General features: G+C 36.3%; 2 protein-coding genes across 2 annotated transcripts; one reads left to right on the top strand and one right to left on the bottom strand.

Annotated features, from left to right (window-relative positions):
• The first annotated feature begins 9,979 nt into the window (after positions 1-9,979).
• Positions 9,980-11,642, top strand: LOC113353818. Its single transcript, XM_026597302.1, has 4 exons — positions 9,980-10,332; positions 10,421-10,598; positions 10,718-10,878; positions 10,991-11,642. Exons 3-4 carry the CDS (start codon positions 10,753-10,755, stop codon positions 11,429-11,431), a joined length of 567 nt encoding a protein of 188 aa, XP_026453087.1. The 5' UTR covers positions 9,980-10,332; positions 10,421-10,598; positions 10,718-10,752; the 3' UTR covers positions 11,432-11,642.
• A 1,047-nt stretch (positions 11,643-12,689) lies between these two features.
• Positions 12,690-19,430, bottom strand: LOC113348838 (plant intracellular Ras-group-related LRR protein 6-like). Its single transcript, XM_026592717.1, has 21 exons — positions 19,163-19,430; positions 18,870-18,933; positions 18,628-18,764; positions 18,456-18,542; positions 17,196-17,271; positions 16,978-17,052; positions 16,781-16,850; positions 16,611-16,688; positions 16,406-16,466; positions 16,227-16,305; positions 16,042-16,132; positions 15,402-15,462; positions 15,253-15,320; positions 15,071-15,138; positions 14,613-14,750; positions 14,259-14,363; positions 13,934-14,058; positions 13,750-13,846; positions 13,553-13,627; positions 13,301-13,356; positions 12,690-13,008 (listed from the first exon to the last, which is right to left on the bottom strand). Exons 1-21 carry the CDS (start codon positions 19,225-19,227, stop codon positions 12,936-12,938), a joined length of 1,749 nt encoding a protein of 582 aa, XP_026448502.1. The 5' UTR covers positions 19,228-19,430; the 3' UTR covers positions 12,690-12,935.
• Between the last annotated feature and the right edge of the window lie 459 nt (positions 19,431-19,889).

Below are 19,889 nucleotides of genomic sequence, written 5' to 3'. Positions count from 1 at the left end.
ATTTCACTTCGGCATGTTCCTCGAGAAGCATCATTGTTTTAAAATCATGTTCAGAAATAATACCGATGAGATTGTTGACTTTTTGTTTCAACCGATTGACCTCAAAAAATTGGAATTCCATAAGTTTGAAAAACCCAATACTTTCTTTGGATGCTTCCTGTTCCACTTCTGAGTCAGACTCATCAGAAAGAAAATAAGAATAACATATATCAACATTCAACTACTTTCTGGGAAGTAATGTTCCTCTATATGAGAGTTTGAGGGATCAAACTCATTTACATAATCCATAAAAGAAGTTTCTTTTAAACTAGTGTGACGTTCATCAGAGATTTTACTCATGTCCATATAATCAGATTGCTTCGAACACAAACTTATGAGATGAAACTCAATCAAGAAAGAATATTTAGAGTTATATCTTTATCTCTCAAAATTAGAACATTTACATACACATATACAATAGTCCGTGAACCTGATTTTAGGGTAAGAGTACTTGGGTGATTCAAAAGATCAATTTCCCAAGTAATCAATCAAGTCGTATCCAACAAACAAGGTCAGATATATCTATTATGATTGATTAACGCACAACCTGTGATATTTCAATTAAAAAGATAAACAATATAATGTGGAAAAAGAAATACAAATTTTTATTAACGAGGAAACCGCAAATGCAGAAAAATCAGGGACCTAATCCAGATTGAACACCAAACGGTATTAAGCCGCTACAGACACTAGCCTACTACCAATTAACTTAGGACTGGAATGTAATTTATACCGAATTAAACGCTCCCGGCAATTCAGTTACAGTCGCGTTACTTACTCCTCTTGAATCCCAGCAGGACTCTGCGCAATTGATTCCCTTAGCTAAAGTCATACCAACTAAGAGTTGCTTCAACTTAATTAAAGACTTTAAACCAATATGCCTCCCACATATTAAACATATATGTAATTTCCTTTAAGATCAAAAAGTTTGATCAAGGTTATGGAAATCGATAGGAATAGACAAAGTCTATCCAACCTCAAAATCCGGACTTATACAACCCAAAGTGCAACCTAGATTATTATTCAATTCACAAATATAAAACTTGTGAAATAAACAAAGTCTGAGACGAAATTTTTTTTGATGATTTCTATCTATCTTTTTCAACTGAGCGGCTCAAAAATCGAACAAGATCAGGGTACTCGATCTATCAAGATAAACAATAGTTGGACCTGGTTTCACGAATCCCAATGAAGTTGTTGTAGTCGCTTTAACCCTAAAAGGGTCTTAGGAAGAGGACGACTCTAGTTACAACTAGGACACACCAAGGAAAGTAGTGTCGGGATTCAAAGATCCTAGTTTCTTGAAGTTCCCATAGGTTGCTTTAGGTTTACGCTAAGATAGCTTTGGAACCAAGCAATCAATATCCACCGTTAGATGAATCTTTGAATCTGATTTACGTAAACAAGATATACACTCTGGTTATTTGAAATCGTAATCGAACTGCGTATAAAGACTATGTTCAAGATGGTTAGCCGAAACTAGTCAATTTGAACTTATAAGCTCAATATTAATTTTCATAAACACTTAAGACTTTAACCTTGAGTCACAATCTTGTGATCAAACAAGTCTACTGTGTTTTAGAGATTTGATCAAATGCTAATTATTTCATAGAAATAATTTTATTGCATTTGAAAATAATCGACATGGTTAGTTGATGTACAAAGTACAAATACCATAGCCGTTTATGAGTCAAGTCAGTCACAGTACATATACTGGTTTGTATACTATTAAGGACACCAAGTTCCGGAGTTCACAGAACAATTTAGGTATGCGTACCGGCATGTGTACCTTAAGACTATAACCGGTTCCGAAGTCCGTAGAACTATTTTGGTATGCGTACCGGTATGGATACACAAACTGAGTTCCGGAAAACAGAACTTTTCTGGTACATGTACTTGTATGGATACCAAATCGGTTCCGTGAATAGAGTTCATTTTCGGTTTGCATATGGGTATGCGTACCGATCTGGTTCACGAGTTAACAGATCTCTACAGGATCTGTGTATAAGGATATGCGTACCCAAAGATAACTTTTGTGATTGAGACAATACCGATCTGGTTCACGAGACAATACGACAATTCGGTTCACACTTCGTGTGATCGTCTATGGATACAAGATCGAGACAATACGACAACAAGATAACTTGTGTGATTGACTATGGATACAAGATCAATACAATACAACAATGAAGTGTGTTACTTGATAATAGGTTCAGCAATCATTGAACTCTATAGGATCACTATCAAGTAATGCGGAGCTAACGTATATATGTATATTATTTTATTATAATAAAAAAATATAATGCGGAAATAAAAGTAAAGACACACCAATATTTGTTAACGAGAAAACCGCAAATGCAGAAAAACCACGGTCTAGTCCAGTTTTGAATACTCTCAGAATTAAGCCGCTATAAAAAAAATCTAATACCAACTTCGTATAGTTGATACCAAGCAACTACCCCTAGCTACTTAGTTCCATCAGTATCCCTGCGCCTTCGACTTCTAGATTCACGCACGTGAACAGAAAGGCCTTTGGATCGTATTCCAAACAACAAGTGGAGAATTTGTTTGGTAACCACTCTAATCAATCTTGCAACAACTAATCTGTTTACTAACCACTCAAACTGAAATATAGAGAATGCAGATCTCATGCAACTAATCAATCAGATAAACTGATTCTAGTTGGATCCCAGCAGATCAAGGTTTGTGCAAATAATTGATGGGTGTCGTAGGCTTAACAAATTAATAATCTTATTTCCACATAATTAGCTGATAATATAATGGAAGCAAGGATCGTTCCCACGAAGAGCAGGGAGTTTAGTTGTCAAAAATGTCACAAATGGGGATTTTTGTTTTAGATTCAAAAGCTAAATAAATAATAAAGCAATGAGAAGTAATTAAGATTGCAAGCAATATGGAGTGAGATGATCGAGGAATCATTCTTCATAAATAAATATTCATCAAAGTAGTATATTCATCCATTCATCATTAATCATAGATTATTACTAACCATAAGATAACAAGTACGCTTAGCTATCTCCAAAATTCCTTAAGCCACTGAACAACAGGTACGCTTAGTCGCCAGAGTCTATCCGTCTGAACCACCTTGATGTACGCTTACAAGATGTAATTCAGACGAATGCTTTATGGTCTGTGAATTTAGGTTTAATTCTAGTAGTTAGACTCAGTATGCTCGGTCTACTTTCTAATGTTGTGTTTACATGCGATTGCTTTACGGAATCCCTCCGCAAGGTATCACGTTCTCTACTTGTGTAAGAAATTATTCAACAATTACGAATATCCTAACCCTTATTAGCATTAGATTGAGTTAACAAATATATTCAGTTGGCCACCTAAACAATCTATCAATCAATCATATTCATTTTTAATAATAAACACAAACAATAATTATATGAAGAAATCATAACAGATTCATATACTAAATCAAATCATATATAGTACTTAGAATTCATTCTCAATCAAATAAGTAAATTAGCTAGACATAATGGAGGTTATAGAAAGCAAACTGTTGTTGTAGAAGAACTCTAGCTACTGCTGCATCTGTTGCAAGAGATCAGCCATTGTCTCCTTGTTGCTATAACCTTTCTGCTACTATTGCATGTATGAATACTTTCTGCTTATGTGAAGACTTTTTACGAACAGGTTATGAGCGTGAAACTGAGGTTGAGGAGATGAGTTCTACTGGCTATTTGACCCTCTATTTATAGCTTTTTGTAGCTGAAATTTCGAATCTGATAAAAACCCAGCTCTCCTTAGCCGACTCAAACCTTATACTCGTGTTTATCATCCACCGTTCATCTTCAAAATCAACGGCAAAAGTCTCACCTGATGACTGTTTTCCAGCGACAAAACTTATCAAAACTCTGAATTCTCGCCCAAGCTTTGACTTCTAAAGATTACCCAATCTTCACCAGCGCGTAGCAATGATTCCTTGTTTATCCGATCTCCAGAACCACCGCTTAATCATCTCCATCCAACCTATTCAATCAACGGCAGCAATATCAGTTTCCGAGCTGATTTCTCTCTCAAGTTTCGAGCAGCTACACCTCCTCGAACTCCATGTTTTATCTATAACCACTCTTCCAATCAAACTAGGATTCCAAAGTCACAATCCCAGTCATTTGCTAACCACCAGAACCAATGGCAGAAGCCATCTTGCTTCACCTGATATCGAGCCCAACACCAGCTCAACCTAAACTCGAACTCAACACTTCTTCCTCGTCACTGCCAGCATCACCAGTAGTCAGCCGCAAACCACCTATCCATGGCATAGTCACGACATTAACTCCATTGCCTGATCACCATGATCACTACCGTAATGGTAGCAATCTTAAAAACCCCAGTACCTCTCGAGCTCCATCAACACCATCGAGTTCTTCTTAACTATCACAGACGACCAGCTCCATTACTGGTTCTCACAGTCAACAATGGCAGCAACTCAGAATCACGCAATCTCCTCATTACTGCCAACGGTAGCAGCACCACTGCTTTTCTTCATAGTAGACAAAACTTAAACCCATCACCAATGATTACGGACCAACAACGTCAGCAACGTTCACTGCCAGGCTTGAGGTCTTCTTCTCTACTCGTCTTCCATCAATCACCGAACCCTCCTCATCAATGCCAATCGTAGCATATCGAGAAACACTGTAACAGATATCCATGCAGAAGAAACTGCATGCGAGATTTCTAGTTTTGAATAACGAAGATGGATATGGCAGCCCTGAGTGAAACAACGTCTGCCTTTAACAATATTTAAATTCTAGCTTTACCCCTTGTAAAATGCCGGACTGCCATTAGTAATTCCTTTGAAAGTTGATTGTCCCTTAGTAGAATGGATACCCCTTAATGCATAAGGGGTGCCAATAGCACTTGTCCCGGAAACAACCATTTTTCCCTTTTGTGTTATGAGTTCTTGTTTTGCTCATAACTTCTTCATGCGAACTCGGAATTACTTCATCCTTTCGCCGTTGGCTTTATCTTTTCGTCCTCTTCAAGATGAAAAGTAAAAATCTTGTACTTGAACAAGTTACATTGGTCTTTGGACATTCTCCATTTGTAGCTAGCTTCTTTTATTGCACAATTAAGTGCCAATTGACTTCTTTTGGATGATTCACCTAATAAAACATAAAATAAGAGAAAACAAGCGTAATATACAATAATTTGCAAGAATATAAAAAATTACTAGCATGGAATTGACACTAAATATATGTAAAATATGCACTTATCAATAATTCACAAGATACAAAAACTAATAAGAAATCTTCTTCGTCTTCTTTTATCTTCAAAACCCGCACAACTCCACTTGGATCTCTTGTGATCAATCACGCATAGAACTGAGTCTGTTAACAATGGATTATCACAAGATTTCTTTAGATCTAACAAGAGTTCTAAAGATCCCATCGATAGTTCGATCTAGTTTGAGTGAATCTTATATCAGAAGAGAAGAGCTTGTTTGCTATAGTTTTCAAAAACATTTTTCTGATTTTAAAAACAGAGAACATGAGAAAACGCGTTTGGTAGGGACATTTTCAGAAAATGTTTTCTATTTGTTTTTTGTTTTTGAAAACAAAAAAATGAAAACAACAATTTATTGTTTTCTGTGTTTTTTGTTTTTGTTCTTTCTTCTTCTTTTCAGAACAAAATAAGAGATCGGGGGAATGATTGCAAGTGAGTCATCGCCAATATCACTATCTTTGAGACGAGTCTTTATATTTGATCTGATTTAGTTGATTTTCCTTGGTTTTCAAAAACAATTTTTATCCTACCAAATAATTTTTAGAAAATGAAAACAAGGAAAAAAAAAGTATGTTTTTAAAATAGTATAAAATTATTTTTGAAAACTGTTTTTAAAAATTGTACCAAACAGGCTCGAATATTCTCAAGCATAAACAAACTAGGTGCAATCAAAGTTTCAACAACCGTTATCCAATCAAATCAAATCGAAAACTAATAACTCTACAATTATCTAGTTCCCCACCAACGGTACTCGTAGAGCTTCTTGATCCCACAGAAGTCTTTAAACGAGCGGTCATAAGAGATTTCACCTAATTAAGATACTTTCCTTTCCGAATAGATGGCTCCACCAGAAACAACAAGAAATGAAGTTTGCCTGTCTCTTAGGATAGTTTGCTAGAAATGCAAACTTAGGTATTTATAGACTAAGGATGTTTGGGCACCAAGGAATTTCCAAAACCGAAAATATTCTCAAGATATGCAACGAATCGCGAAATTCGGTCTCCTAATTCCAATAAATGCTTGTCCAATATTTCCGAAATCTCTCAATAAAAAAACTATAATTAGTAAATGCACATTACTAATTTTTATTTTCTAGAGCTATGCATTAATTGATGGTAATTAATGCATATAAAATCAAAAACCTTAATTAAAAGATTCTTAATTTATTTCGGTACAGGATCACCTTGAGTACCAAGGAATATCTTTGAACAATAAATGATAAGAGTTACTGCTCCTGTTCAAAGTATGTTCACATCTTTTCACTACAAATCCTTATTTCATATTACATGGATCTTCATTCTTGGAGTCGGTTATACCACACTTCCAAATAAGTTTAGAATTGGTTTGCATGTATTCTAAGACTACTATGTGGTTGGTTATACCAAATCACAATGGTTAGTTGTGATCGGTCCTTCCAAGTCACACACATGGATTCTGGTCGGTTATACTAATCACTAGGATCGGTTATACCTAAATATGATACCTACATGTGATCGGTCACACCAGTTACCAGGACCGGTTACACCAATTACAAAGATCAGTTCCATTTACACATGGTATCTACTTGTGATCGGTCACACCAGTTACGAGGACCGGTTACACCAATTACAAGGATCGGTCACACAACTCTTATGATCGGTCACACCAATTACAAGGATCGATCATACCATCACATGGTGATTACTTAGGATCGGTTACACCAATACACCGGTCATACCAAATCATAAGTCTAGGCATTGTAATCGGTTATACCAAGATACATAACCTTAGCTTAGATCGGTTCTACCAACTCACACATATTTGTCATCCAAAGATATGCAATGAATAGCAAGACCAATAATCCTATTGATTTCCCTTTCGATTCACAAAGCAAGTTTATGAATGTACTTCCTTTAAACAAATGTAAAACATTGTTTCTAGGATTAAATCATCACCATAACCCATATATATAACCATAACAGTATATACAAGATTATATCGATGTCATATCTACGAAGTTCAAAAGATAACCGTTAATTATACTGTGTAGTCTAATTCCTTAATACTATGATCATATTATTATGATCATGTCACATCACTAGAATATAATATACAATATATACAGTATATACAGCTTCACAGTTATGTTTTCAATATGCACGACTTGAAAGATACGTTAGGAATGAAACAAGTTCAAGTAAGTATTACTAACCTCGAGTGGAAGGATGATGTCGTCGTTGTAGTTCGTTACTTCTTCACATTCTTCAGGTCTTCGGAGTAATACTTGTATGTCTCAATATTCCTAGACTTTCTAGTCTAACCTAAACAAAGTTGACTCTAGTATTTAATCAAGCGACTCTACATGAGTTTTGATACTAAAATATGACAACCAAACTTGACATACCAACGCTTGGTGAGTTCAACCGTGTTGTGCTCTAATAAGTTGTTTCATATTTTTATTTAAATCAATTCGAAACATTCCCGAATAACATCAATGACACATATCATTGTTCCAGGCTATTTTCGAATGATAAAACTTGAATCATGATTTTGATTGCGAACAATAAATTGTCCTTAAATGAAATTCTTCAAGTATGAATAAATGTTCATTAAACTTAGTCATTATATTTCGAAAACTAATTACCAAGATAAACTTGACTCGAAATTCTTGTATATGCATGATAGTTTAATTAGTTATGCGACATCGTCTCATTGGTAGAAAGATCAATATAACTTGAGAAATAGGTGGTTCAGTCTTCACTTACCTTTTGTTGAAGAAGTTATCCAAAAGCTTCGGCTGATCTCCGCCTTCAAACGGTAGAACACAATGTTGACTGCCGCGATGTTCGTTTCTCAACTACACTTATATCCTAATCCGAGACTTAACTAATTTAAGAGTAGAAATCAAGATATAGCTTTGACAACTACATTTGACAACAAGCTTGAGATAGCAAAATTTGTGAATTCGAACTAGCAATGCTCTACACCAACAACTTTAAGATGATTAACAATGAGCAAAAATTCGTTGACCTGGGCAATAATTGACTTGATGACAACCATTTTAAAGTCCATGAAGTTTCAAATCAGGAATTTCTTGTTACTTGCTTCACAAATCTTGTATTTGTTATCAAGCATAATCCATAATTTTTTTGCATGCGCAATACTTCGATGGGAAGTATATACACTAGTCTCCAGGGCATTCAAAATATGACCATGGCACATGCAATCATCTTCATAACGCTTCTTTCATTTGGCATTCAATTCATCAGTATCTTTTTTTGATGCAGTAGGATTTTCTCCAATCTATCTTCAATAATGTACCACAACTTGATGATGGTCAGGAATAATTTCACAATGTCTTACCAACGAATAAAATTCTCGCCATCAAAATATTCCAAGTGATTCAGAGTCTGTTTCATGACTTGCAGAGATTGATCAGTAATGGTTGAAGTATCACTCTCCATTATCGAAACTTATTGTCTAAAATTGTTAGAAAATTGGGTTAAAACTAAAGGATGAAAAACACATAGAGAAATGGTATGTCCCTGACTTCAAGGGTCTTTTAATAATTCGACCTTTCTCAAATCATTGGCGATCATAACAAGTCAGCGAATTATGTTTTCAGGATTCAATAAATCCCTAACAGTATAACTGAATTCAAGGATTGTACTCCATGATCAGTCCAAGAACACGTTGTTAAGTTTCCGATGATGATATTGGAAAAGAAAAAACCAATAAATGTTGTTGTGTTTCCAGAGAACAAACACCACTACTTATAAGGGTCTCATGTCCATTTGAGACATTCAAGAGGCAGCAATGGTGGCTATTGGGAAGGGACGCATCTATTCAAATTTCAATAAAATGAAATTTGAATTATGTTTTCAAACTAAAACCAGGAATATTACTACGAAACGATGTCTCACATTTTGCTACGGGGGCCTGTCGTCACCCTTGACTCCCTGCCGTAGCGGTAACAAAATGCGTATGTTTAGAAAATATCCAACACCAAGATAATACCACTAATAGCTTGAGTAGTGTCCTAGGCTGGGGCACTACAAAGGCAATTAACCAAACGATACTGCTAAGGGATCAAGTGGCCAAATAGGCTTAGGCTAAGTCTTACGGGTTAGATTTGGCTTCTAAATTACGTTACAATTTCTTCTCAAAGCGTTGTCTATTCTTCAACGCTACTTCTCTTTCCAGATATATCTCGCATGTAAACTAGTAGCGAGATAGTTGCGCTATTTCATTATGCGCAACTAAAATTCTATTTTTCGCGGAATGGTTCAGCGAGATTGATTTATTTTTTAATCTGACGGTTGAGATGATTGCGTTATTCCATTCAGCGCGACCACGAGGAATGGTTAGCGCATCTAGATGCTAGATTAGAATTGTCATAAGACTTAGAGGATTATTCTAGCTGACATGGCCTTCCAATCTAGCATAAGACCTTACTCTCCAGCAGCCATGTAAGCAGTTAGCCATGACGATCTGTTACACAGGCAGATTGATGAGCATGCCCGTTCTGACCGACCAGTTTCCTTTTAAGTGCTCCAAACGAAAACTTGCGAGCTGCGACACCTGGCACTTGGCCTTTTCTTTGTTTGTTTTTTAGGCAGCACGTTAGGATGTTGAGCCTTATTACTTAGCTTATAGAAACTGAGTTTCGTAGGGCAACTCATAAGATTTTCCCTAACCCTAACCAACATACCTGCGTGAGAAATTTCTATATAAATCATATTCATATATACTCCTTTACAAACCCTTTTCTTTTCTTTTCCTTCCCTGTACTTTCCGATCACGAAACTAATCATCGTTCATCATGAATCTAACCAGCAAGTTCTTCTTCTTCTTCTTCTCTCTAATAACTTTCCTCTCGATCTACACAAACAAAGAAGTGTCTGAGTTTTTAGTATCTCTTCGACCGTCAGTAAGCGAGCATCAACCCAGTGTAACGCCTGATTCCAATGAATACGTATGGAAGGTTGAAAACTTTTCTAGCTTGAGCAACGAAACGTATAACTCTGAAGATTTCTCCGCACATGGTGTTAACTGGTATGTCGTTCTTTCACCATTATTGCAAAGTTGCAACTTTGTCTTTGCTTTCAAATTCTCATTAGTAATGTGTGTCATTGTCTTCAAGGTGTTTGTATATGTACCCGAAAGGAGTGATTGGAACCTGGCATACGTTTGATGGCCCTCAACTGATGAAAGGAACTCACTTATCGATATTTCTTACTCTCTGGACACTAGAGCCTGGTACACCCGGTTCAGTCTTGCCGTAATCAATCAAAAAGATACGTCACAGACACGAAAAATTGGTAATTTAGTTTCTTCAATAAAGTGTTTATATTTTCCTTTATCTGCCACAAGTTCATGTCGACTACTAGGAATCTCTCTGTACGTACGTTTTTATTTTTCGATTCTGCTTGTTTGTCAGATTCGCAAGGTGAATTCCGCGGGAAGATTGATGGAATGGGTTTTTTAAAAGTAATGCCTCTTAATGAACTAGTCGATCCCGGAAAAGGATTTGTCATTGATGACACTCTTTACATTAAAGTAGAGGTCCTTTCTGCTTTGAAGATAATAAAGTCTAGTCCGGTAAAGCTTAGCTGTTGTTTCTTTCAACCTTTTTTGATACCAAAGTTACTGATTACTTAGTATTGTCCAACTTAAGTATCACCCTGTACATGTTTTTGGTGGAATGATTCAGGCACTCACTACAGAGAACGATCTGCTTCCTCCAGCAAAAACAGAAACACAGTCTGATGATTCTAAGCTGACGTTAAATATGAACCCCCACGAAGATCAAAGTGCAAAAGGAGAAGACGATGCTAACCAAGGAATATTTCGATTCTTCCAGTTTCTAGGTGGTTTTCGAATGTGCAAAGAGGCTGTGTCTGAGGAACAATCGAGTCATACTACAGAGAACGATCTGCTTCCTCCAGCAAAAACAGAATCACAGTCTGATGATTCTAAGCTGAAGTTAAATATGGACCCCCATGAAGATCAAAGTACAAAAGGAGAAGACGATGCTAACCAAGGAATATTTCGGTTCTTCCAGTTTCTAGGTGGTTTTCAAATGCGCAAAGAGGACGTGTCTGAGGAACAATCAAGTCATACTGCTGACGCTATTAAAAGCTTGGCTGCTTGAGTCACAGCACGTAGTTTACTGTTCTCTTTTTGGTGGTTAGTTTTTGTTGCTCTAAATGGTAACAGTACCCTAATAGCTTAGGTTGTTTATAGTAGAAGATGAAAAGGATTTACTGGGAAAAGATTCTTTTATTGTCATTCTTGATTGCTGTATGATGTTGAGACTGGAAACTGCATGCCATACATGGAAATGTTGAGTGTCCAAATGTTATTTAGGTTGAGTTTTCATTGTTCTTTTTATCGAAATGCCTGCAATTACTTAAAAAAAGAAAAAGAGTTGGGAGTTTGAACTTTGAACCCTGTAATTAATCTTCTTAGGCGTTTTTCATATTGCCTTTTGATGAGACATGATGACTCGGCTCCAACGAATACGAATTCAAGCTGACCAAAGCAAAGCTTCGTGCTCTGGGGCAGCGGTGCAGCTCATCCTTGGATTCACTTGTCCCATCCCTTATCAACTCCACGACTTCAACCACATTAACCCTTGGAAGAATGTTGAGCCTTTTTAGTGCAGTAGTGCCATTAACAGCACCGGGTGATGCAAGGTGTTTGTTTTCTTCAGCACCGGGTGATGCAAGGTGTTTGTTTTCTTTCTGGCTCGTCTGATCTGATATATCGCATTTGAATTTGATTCAAAATTGTTGAATACAGTAGGATTATATGAATCGAGTCAAAATAAGTGATGTAGTTAGATCGAGATCCCAATTGACAATCCTTCCCGTAACTTTTAATACTCTAATTCTAAGGTTGCTTCTTACAGTATAGTGCAGCTCTTTTTGGTTGTTATCATTAAATAATTCAAATAAAATTCAGATCAAAAAGAATATCCTAAAAGTAGCCGTGCGGTTCCTTGTTTTGGCGTCTGGTTCCCAATCAGAGCATATAGGTTGCAATCTTTTTTCTCCACTCCAGTTTCTTTTAGGGCCTAAAGCTTATCCTACTAGTCGAGCTTAATTTACAATTCTGTTTTTTTTTGCTTCTTATTTTGTTCCTTGCTCTTTATTACATTCCAATCAATTGGGAAAAGAGTACATAGTCGGTGTAACATCTCTATCAAATGCATGTTTAGAGAACACTGCCAAATTGCACGAACAATCTTTTTACTTATTCATTGAATGTCCACAAGGGTAGGTAAAATACATCTTTTTCATATATATAAATAACCATTCATCTCAAGGATGGTCGGAGATTAAAACATGTTGGGAACCTCCTTTTTCAACTGTCACCAAATCGGCTTTTATTGCCAAGTCCATCTGGAGTGGGAGAGTAACATCTGGATTTTTCGTTCTGTGCCATATCACTTTAAAAAATTAAACGTACAATACAAAGTTTATACAGGCTTATAAGGTTTCAGTGTAGCCACCCATACAATTTTCTGGCCTTCTCAAACAGAACAGAATAAATAAACTTCAACTGAGATTCAAATGAAAAACAATCAATCAATAAAGCAGAGATACACAAGTAGGAATAAAAAGATAACAGGAACATGAGCTATTGTGAAATTACTACTCTGGAATCCGTTCCTTCAAATAACTCAAAACTCCTTTGGTTCCACGATCTAAAATGGCACGTCGTATGCTGCAGAAATTGTTAAGATTTGAGTTTGGAGGTTTGAAATACAATCACCAGTAATTTCCATGAGAATTGAGTGGTTGTCCATTTCAAATTCAAAAAAAAAAAAACACCAAGGACAGGTTGAGTGGCTAAGTAAACAAAAAAAACCACTGAAGACCATTGATTTTTATCATTTTAAGCCTCGCTTCAAAAGAGCTGGGGAAATTAGCAATCTTGACTGACGTCCCATGTCGAGTTCAAATTTTGCTGCCAATTGTTTCTCAGATAAATAAAAATGACGAGCAAAGCATTTTACCTTCTCAATGGATTCCCATCGAGTCTCAAAGCCTGTAAGCTATCTTCCAGTAAACCCTGCTCAAGTAACTTTGTTATAAGAATAGGTACAAAAGGTGCAACAAAAAATGCTATATCAAGTCAATTAGTTCTGCTGGCACATCTACTCGGTGCTTTTTATTGACACTAATGTATGATACACGCCACAACAACCTCAAAATGAATATGCAAAGGAAAAAAGAAAGTGAAAGGAGTTAAGATTTTGTTTCCTAACCAGCTGCGGTGGAATCATTGAGATGTTGTTGTCAGACAGGTTAAGCTCAATGAGAGATGTAAATCTCCCAAATTCCTGCATATCAATTTAAAGTAAGCGTCTTAAACCCTACCAAGAAAATATGCATATAACAATTGGATAACTAGTTTGCATTAAAAAAACATGTTTTAAAACCAAAAAAGAAAAACTAGTTTTACCTTTGGTATTGATACAAGTGAATTTTGGCTCAAATCAAGAATCCGCAGCTGTTGTAAGCATAGTAAATCTGAAGGGATGTCATGTAGTTGCATACGCCTGTACCCAAAAGGTATAGTTAAAGATAATGAGATGATGCATTTTATGAATAAATTAAAGAAGTAACTAGTTCGGCCCAAGGAATACCTCAGATAAAGCTCTTGCAACTGGGGTAAGCTAGAGAATGCGGGAGGTTGTGGTAATGAAGTAGCGTTACCACTCAAATCCAGTATTTGGAGTTTCGAGAGAGCTCCAAATGCATCTGAAGGGATCTGCAAATTCCAGCGAACAAGGAAGCTTGATATATATGTATATACTCCATATAAGATAAAAGGAGGCAAAGGTAGGAAAGAAAACACATAACATGGCACTTGAGTGGCTTATGAATTATATACAAGGTGCTTCTATATACTAGCATTTCTTGTCATTTCTGGCATCTTAAAGAAGTAAAACATAATTGAATCAGAATTACCTTTGTAAGGGGATTGTTGTCCAGCTTTAAACATAACAGATTAGGGAGAGAGCTTAGGACTGAACCAGGCCATTCCTTAAATTTATTCCCCGACAATATCAGAGTCTGAAACACATTGAAAAGAATAAGAAAGCACCCAAGTTTCAGGCTTGCCATATAACAAGTAGGAAACTTCGCCAATCACGGTGGATCCGATTCACGGTTTATGATTTTTGCTTCAATGAGTTAATGAACTTCATGATTTTTGTTTTCTCATATGTATGCATGTATGTATGTAAGTATGTGAGTACATAAGTTGATTATAACAACTTGTGATTCTCTATCCCCACCAAAGGCACGTTATCCATAAATTACCTGAAGGGAGCTACATGATGAAAGCTCGTCAGGTAGCCCTTGAATGGAATTTCTAGAAAGATCAACTTTTACGATATCACTTGATTCCCAAACTGAAGGTGGAACTGAGACCAAGCCCAACCCAGTTAGAGAAAGTTCCTGAAAGAACAAATGCAAAAAGTTCAAATTTTCTATATGCATGAAAAGAATTGCAAAATCTGAGATTTTAGGACCAAAGAGAAAGGTCCAAAACCATCATAATCGGAAACATGATGTCCATGAAAGGTTAGATCCATCTTCAGTGACCTCCTAAAGAATCTTCATTTCCAACAATAAAATTATAGAGATTCGTCACCCGAAAGCAGGATTGCTAATCTTATATTTAACACCATACATGTAGCGCATACTATGCTTTACCAGTGAACTATCAGTTATGTACAAATGTAGTCACAAAATTGAGATATGCAGAGAAGGCGAACCTTGGAAGAGAGAGAGAGACGAGCTGCCTTGACAATTACATCTTCTTTCAAGGAAGTGGAAGCAGACCCTGTAATTGCGTTAAAATGAACAAAACCGCGTAAAATATTTTAGAAAGAACACATATAAGGTTTAAACTGTTATACAACATTAGTACTATCCAAGAAAGTCAGATTCAACTTGCCTTCATCAGCAGACACTCTACTTCGGAGATACTTCAATAAAGCCGGTGTAGGACCATTCACCAGCGAGCTATAATCAAAACTCAGTTAGGTAAACTACTTAACTGGTCAACACTTTAAATCAAGTAAACGACCCAGTCCCAATTCAAACCTTCGAAGACTTCGCATCGGATTACCAACGAGCAGAAGCTTTCTGAGACTCGTCATCATGCCTGTAGGATAATTAGAATCAATAGTGACAGCATTATCATGTTTACAAAGTATGCCAACAATTTTGAACAGCCAAACAAACAATAGAAATTTGCTAGTTGTGCACGGGGCAGTAAGTAAGTCTTTGGCGGAAAGGTGAAAAGATTGTGACATCAAAGGAGGCTCGTACACAATTTCCAATTACTAAAGACATTTTTTCCCAAATCTGTATTTCCAGCATGACACACTGTAGAAATCTTTGGATCTCAACCAAATAGGAGACTTAGTAGTAATAGGAGGACGGGAAGAGAACCAGACTACCTACTAATGGAGTCCAGTAGAACAAATTCTTGGAGATTGGATGTAGCATTACATTAAGTTGAATTGATATTAGATTGCTAACTATACATTTTAATTCTTTTTGCCGTTTTGGACAGCTTGCAACAAATTTCGGGACCCTGAAGAGTAAGGAATTAGATATCTAGGCAACTTGGGTGGTTTACAAAATGGTGTCACCAAAAATTGTGAAAAGAATGATACTGGTTCTCATGTCACTCCACTGAGAAGTGCTAAAAGAAGCTGCAGCCAACTGCTAACCTTACCAATTTCTGGAGGTAGTCCTGAGAGTGAATTATTTGACAAATCTAGGACTGAAACCTGCAACTTGCATGCCTCAACAGGGAATTCCTTCAGCTGCACGCAGTACAAGAAATAGAAATCATGATCAAATAGTTCCGATTCAGATAAAAACAACTAGGAAGCAACACAAACTACACTTTGTAACCACCTGATTTGAATGAAGATCCAGTGTTCCTAATTGTGTGAGAGCCCCTATTTCTGCCGGTATGGAAGAGAGCATGTTGTTCCTGTCAAAGTCAAACGTTGAAACTTAGAAGACACCAGCATCAATAACTATACATAATTGTGGTAGTACAATAGAAGACAATGAAGAATATAAATTCAGACCCCATTGAGAATTCGGTGAGCGAACTGCAACCAGCGATTGATGATGGGATAGAAGTAATCCCTGCACCCAAAATACATAAGCAGGTGTGCCAGAATATATATGACTGGAAAAATTGAGATTCGGGCAGCATTTTCGCCCCATGCTTCAAGTTATGTACGAAAATTCCTTAAATATCTAAAGATAATGAATGCAAATTCAACTCACTGTTCTGATGGAGGTCTAAACGAATAAGTCGTGAAAGAATTCCTATATTTTCTGGGATGCTGCTCAGCAAATTCTTGGCTGCATAAAAACCCACCAATATGGTTTTACTATCTCCAGAAAAAGATTTGCAGGTTACAGATATCAGGAATAACATGCATTGAAACACTTACAAGCATTCAGTTCAGTAAGCGTTGTCCATGACATTTGATTGTTCTCACACAAAATTGTTAATTTGTTCCCCTGACAAAAGCTTTAGATAATCAGTACTTGAATCACTGATAAAATGATTCACGATTTTGGGAATTGGCACATTAAGGCACAATGAATAATGCACAATCACCATAAAATTTGCTCTAAATACAAGTACCTCAACATCCAGTTTCACCAATTTTAAGCAGTTGCTCAGATCTCCCGGCAAGCTTGTTAAGCTATTGTTGGAGGCCTGAGAAGGAGACAGTAATAGGCTTCAACATCTAAAATTGCGAAAACAAGCATATGGTGTATAGATCCGTACCAATAAACTCACTAATGAAGGGCAAAGCTTTAAAAATTAAAAAGGGATGCGCACATTCACTGATGAGTTACCTTAAGGTCTGACAAATTCACGCATCTTCCTAGGGAGCTTGGGAGTTCTTTAAGTTTGTTATTCGAGCAATCGAGCCTGAAATAATGTCAGAAAATATAAGCATTGTCAGACATAAGTAGAGTGAAAATGATTGTTTGATGCGGGTTATCAAACGGTTAGCGAGAAATAAATGGCAATGATACAAGATTCTTCTCATTCAGTTCAGAATACGTACTGAAACACCACATGCCGAGTTAAACAAGTGAATGAGTATAACATATCACACAAAGCACATTACTTAGGCATGTTTTCTCGCACATATATGACAACAAGTACTTGTATAGTATTTCTTGTTGGATCTGCTATTAGGTACGGTCCTATCAAAAAACCCAATACCAGAACAATGACCTTCTAAGAGATCAAGGAAGATTAACCTCAATTCTTTCAATTCACAATCAAACCAAATGAGGCTTACACACAAGAAAATTATATCTCTCCAAGTAATTCTGGATTAAAAATTCTATTCCTAAAGGAGAAACTAGAGTTGCAATTTCCTGAAAGTTACAAACTTGGAAAGAATTTCTATTTTCTTAGAATTGCTAGTTTATAAAGAACTCTAGTCCATCAAATAGTGTGCTAGCTGGTACATAGAGGTGGACATTCTACTAGAAAAGAATCAAATAAGGAATAGAATGAAGGAGATGCAATCATGCAACGCCTAAGGTAAAGTAACCTTAAAATGTGGTGTTCTAAACGTCATCTCATCGATGAAATAGAGAGATGTAACATCTAGGGTAAAGTAAGGTAAAGTTTTGTGTCTTTCTGTAATCAAACAACCACAACATCCTTATTGAGCAATCTTTAGTTCTATTATTTTTCTAGTTTCACTGCTGTTTGTTTATCTTATTGGGGTCTAGATTGATCATTATTTCTTCTGCGATGACTTAGATAATAAGCATTTTAGAAAGTCACGCGCGCATAGCGTATATGCTTATGAAAGCACACTTCAAGGCAGAATACCCTGGTAGGCAGCATCTGTTTGATTTCTATGGAATTAAGAACCACAAATTAGTGGGACACATATTTGCATTGTTGCTTTCATAATATACTTTATAACTTCTATCTAAAATTTATTTAGAAAGTTTAAAATTTACGATATCCTTGTCAAAATCAATGAAATAATAGTTTGTAAACAAAAAGAAAATCCAAACAATATCTCCTTCAGTTACTTCCATGGCCAGTAACAGATGATGAGAAGAAGGGTGGTTCAGGAGGCTTACTTGACAAGAGAAGCAGCTGATCCAATATCTTCAGGTATGCTGTCTATCAGGTTAAATGACACATCCAGTGATTTTAGCATTTGGAGCCTGACAAATATGTGTAAAATTGTCAGCAAGGAAAAACAAAACACTTCGATATAGAGTCTTTTTTAATGAGATTCAGCTCACTTACTCTCCTACAGCAGCTGGAAGCTGAGTTAGCTTGTTATGACTGATATTTAAGACGGCCAACATGGATAAATTTCTAACATCTTCTTTCAAAACTTCAATTTCATTATGAGCCAAAATCACCCTCTGTAGTTCTACAGACTGCGAATACAAAGATGAACACATTCAACATCGTTAAATAAAACGATAATTTACAACCTTTTCCCTTAAAATCTCATAAACATTTATATGAAGTAATAAAAATACCTCCCACCAGTTTCCACCATCTGCTAACCCCTCCAAATTTTTGTAAACTTCATCTGGTACTTCCCTGAAACAAAGTTAAAAGCTGTTCAAATTACAAATGCAATATTGCAGTGTTGTTTAGTCATTCACATAAAACCCTAATTTGATCAAGTCACTCAAATATTCCCTAACCAGCCATTTGGACATTACACAACAAAGTGAAACTCATAATTTTAGCTCATTTAACAGATTAAATGTAGTAGGATTCGAGCAATAAACAATAAAGTATTTGTTAACGAATGTATTGAACTTACGTGAGAGATCTATTAGATAGATTTAAAGAACCAGAAGTTCTTGCAGCTTTAAGGATCCGATCCATAGTTCCTATATTCTAGGGTTTCTTTCTTCTTTTACTTATTGGTAATCATGTTTCCAGATTCAGACAACCATAGATCGACATTACAGATGAATTAATTTTTTCCCATCCCTTCGCTTCCCGCTTAAACAAAAGTCTCGCACGATATCTAGTTTCCCATTAGGACCATCATCACCTCTATAATGTGGGTGCCAGTAAGCTAAACTAGCTAGGACAGGCGAGCGACAAAACACGACGTGTAGCCTTTCTTTCTTTTTTGGGAGCACGTATTGAATAAAGAAGTTTAGGTTCCAATTTCGCGTGGATATGTGATATCACACGGTCATGGAATTAATTTGACCGATAGAATGTGGGATTGTCTCGTTCCAAATTTTGGTTGATAAATTTCTATTTGGCTACCATATATCGTATGATTGGCCTTGATATTTGCTGCCTGATTTCCTTTTTTGTAGTTGTATTGGATAATAACTTATAGAATCTGACTCATTCTATGTTTTATTTTTTCAGTCATCGCTGAGATGTACCAAGGTGGGAAAGCGGGAGAGCTAATAAATCGGAGGATGTTTTTTGAATGTACATTGAAAAGAACTTTTGGGCATAGCCTCTTTATTGTTGTTCCGGATGCCAAAAGCAGGGCTCGTGTTTATGTTGTTAAGGCAACCGTG

Source organism: Papaver somniferum, chromosome 2 (assembly GCF_003573695.1).
Source record: "Papaver somniferum cultivar HN1 chromosome 2, ASM357369v1, whole genome shotgun sequence".
In the NCBI taxonomy this organism is placed as follows: domain Eukaryota; kingdom Viridiplantae; phylum Streptophyta; class Magnoliopsida; order Ranunculales; family Papaveraceae; genus Papaver; species Papaver somniferum.
The sequence above is the reverse complement of the archived record's forward strand: the minus strand, read 5'-3'. Positions and strand labels throughout refer to the sequence as shown.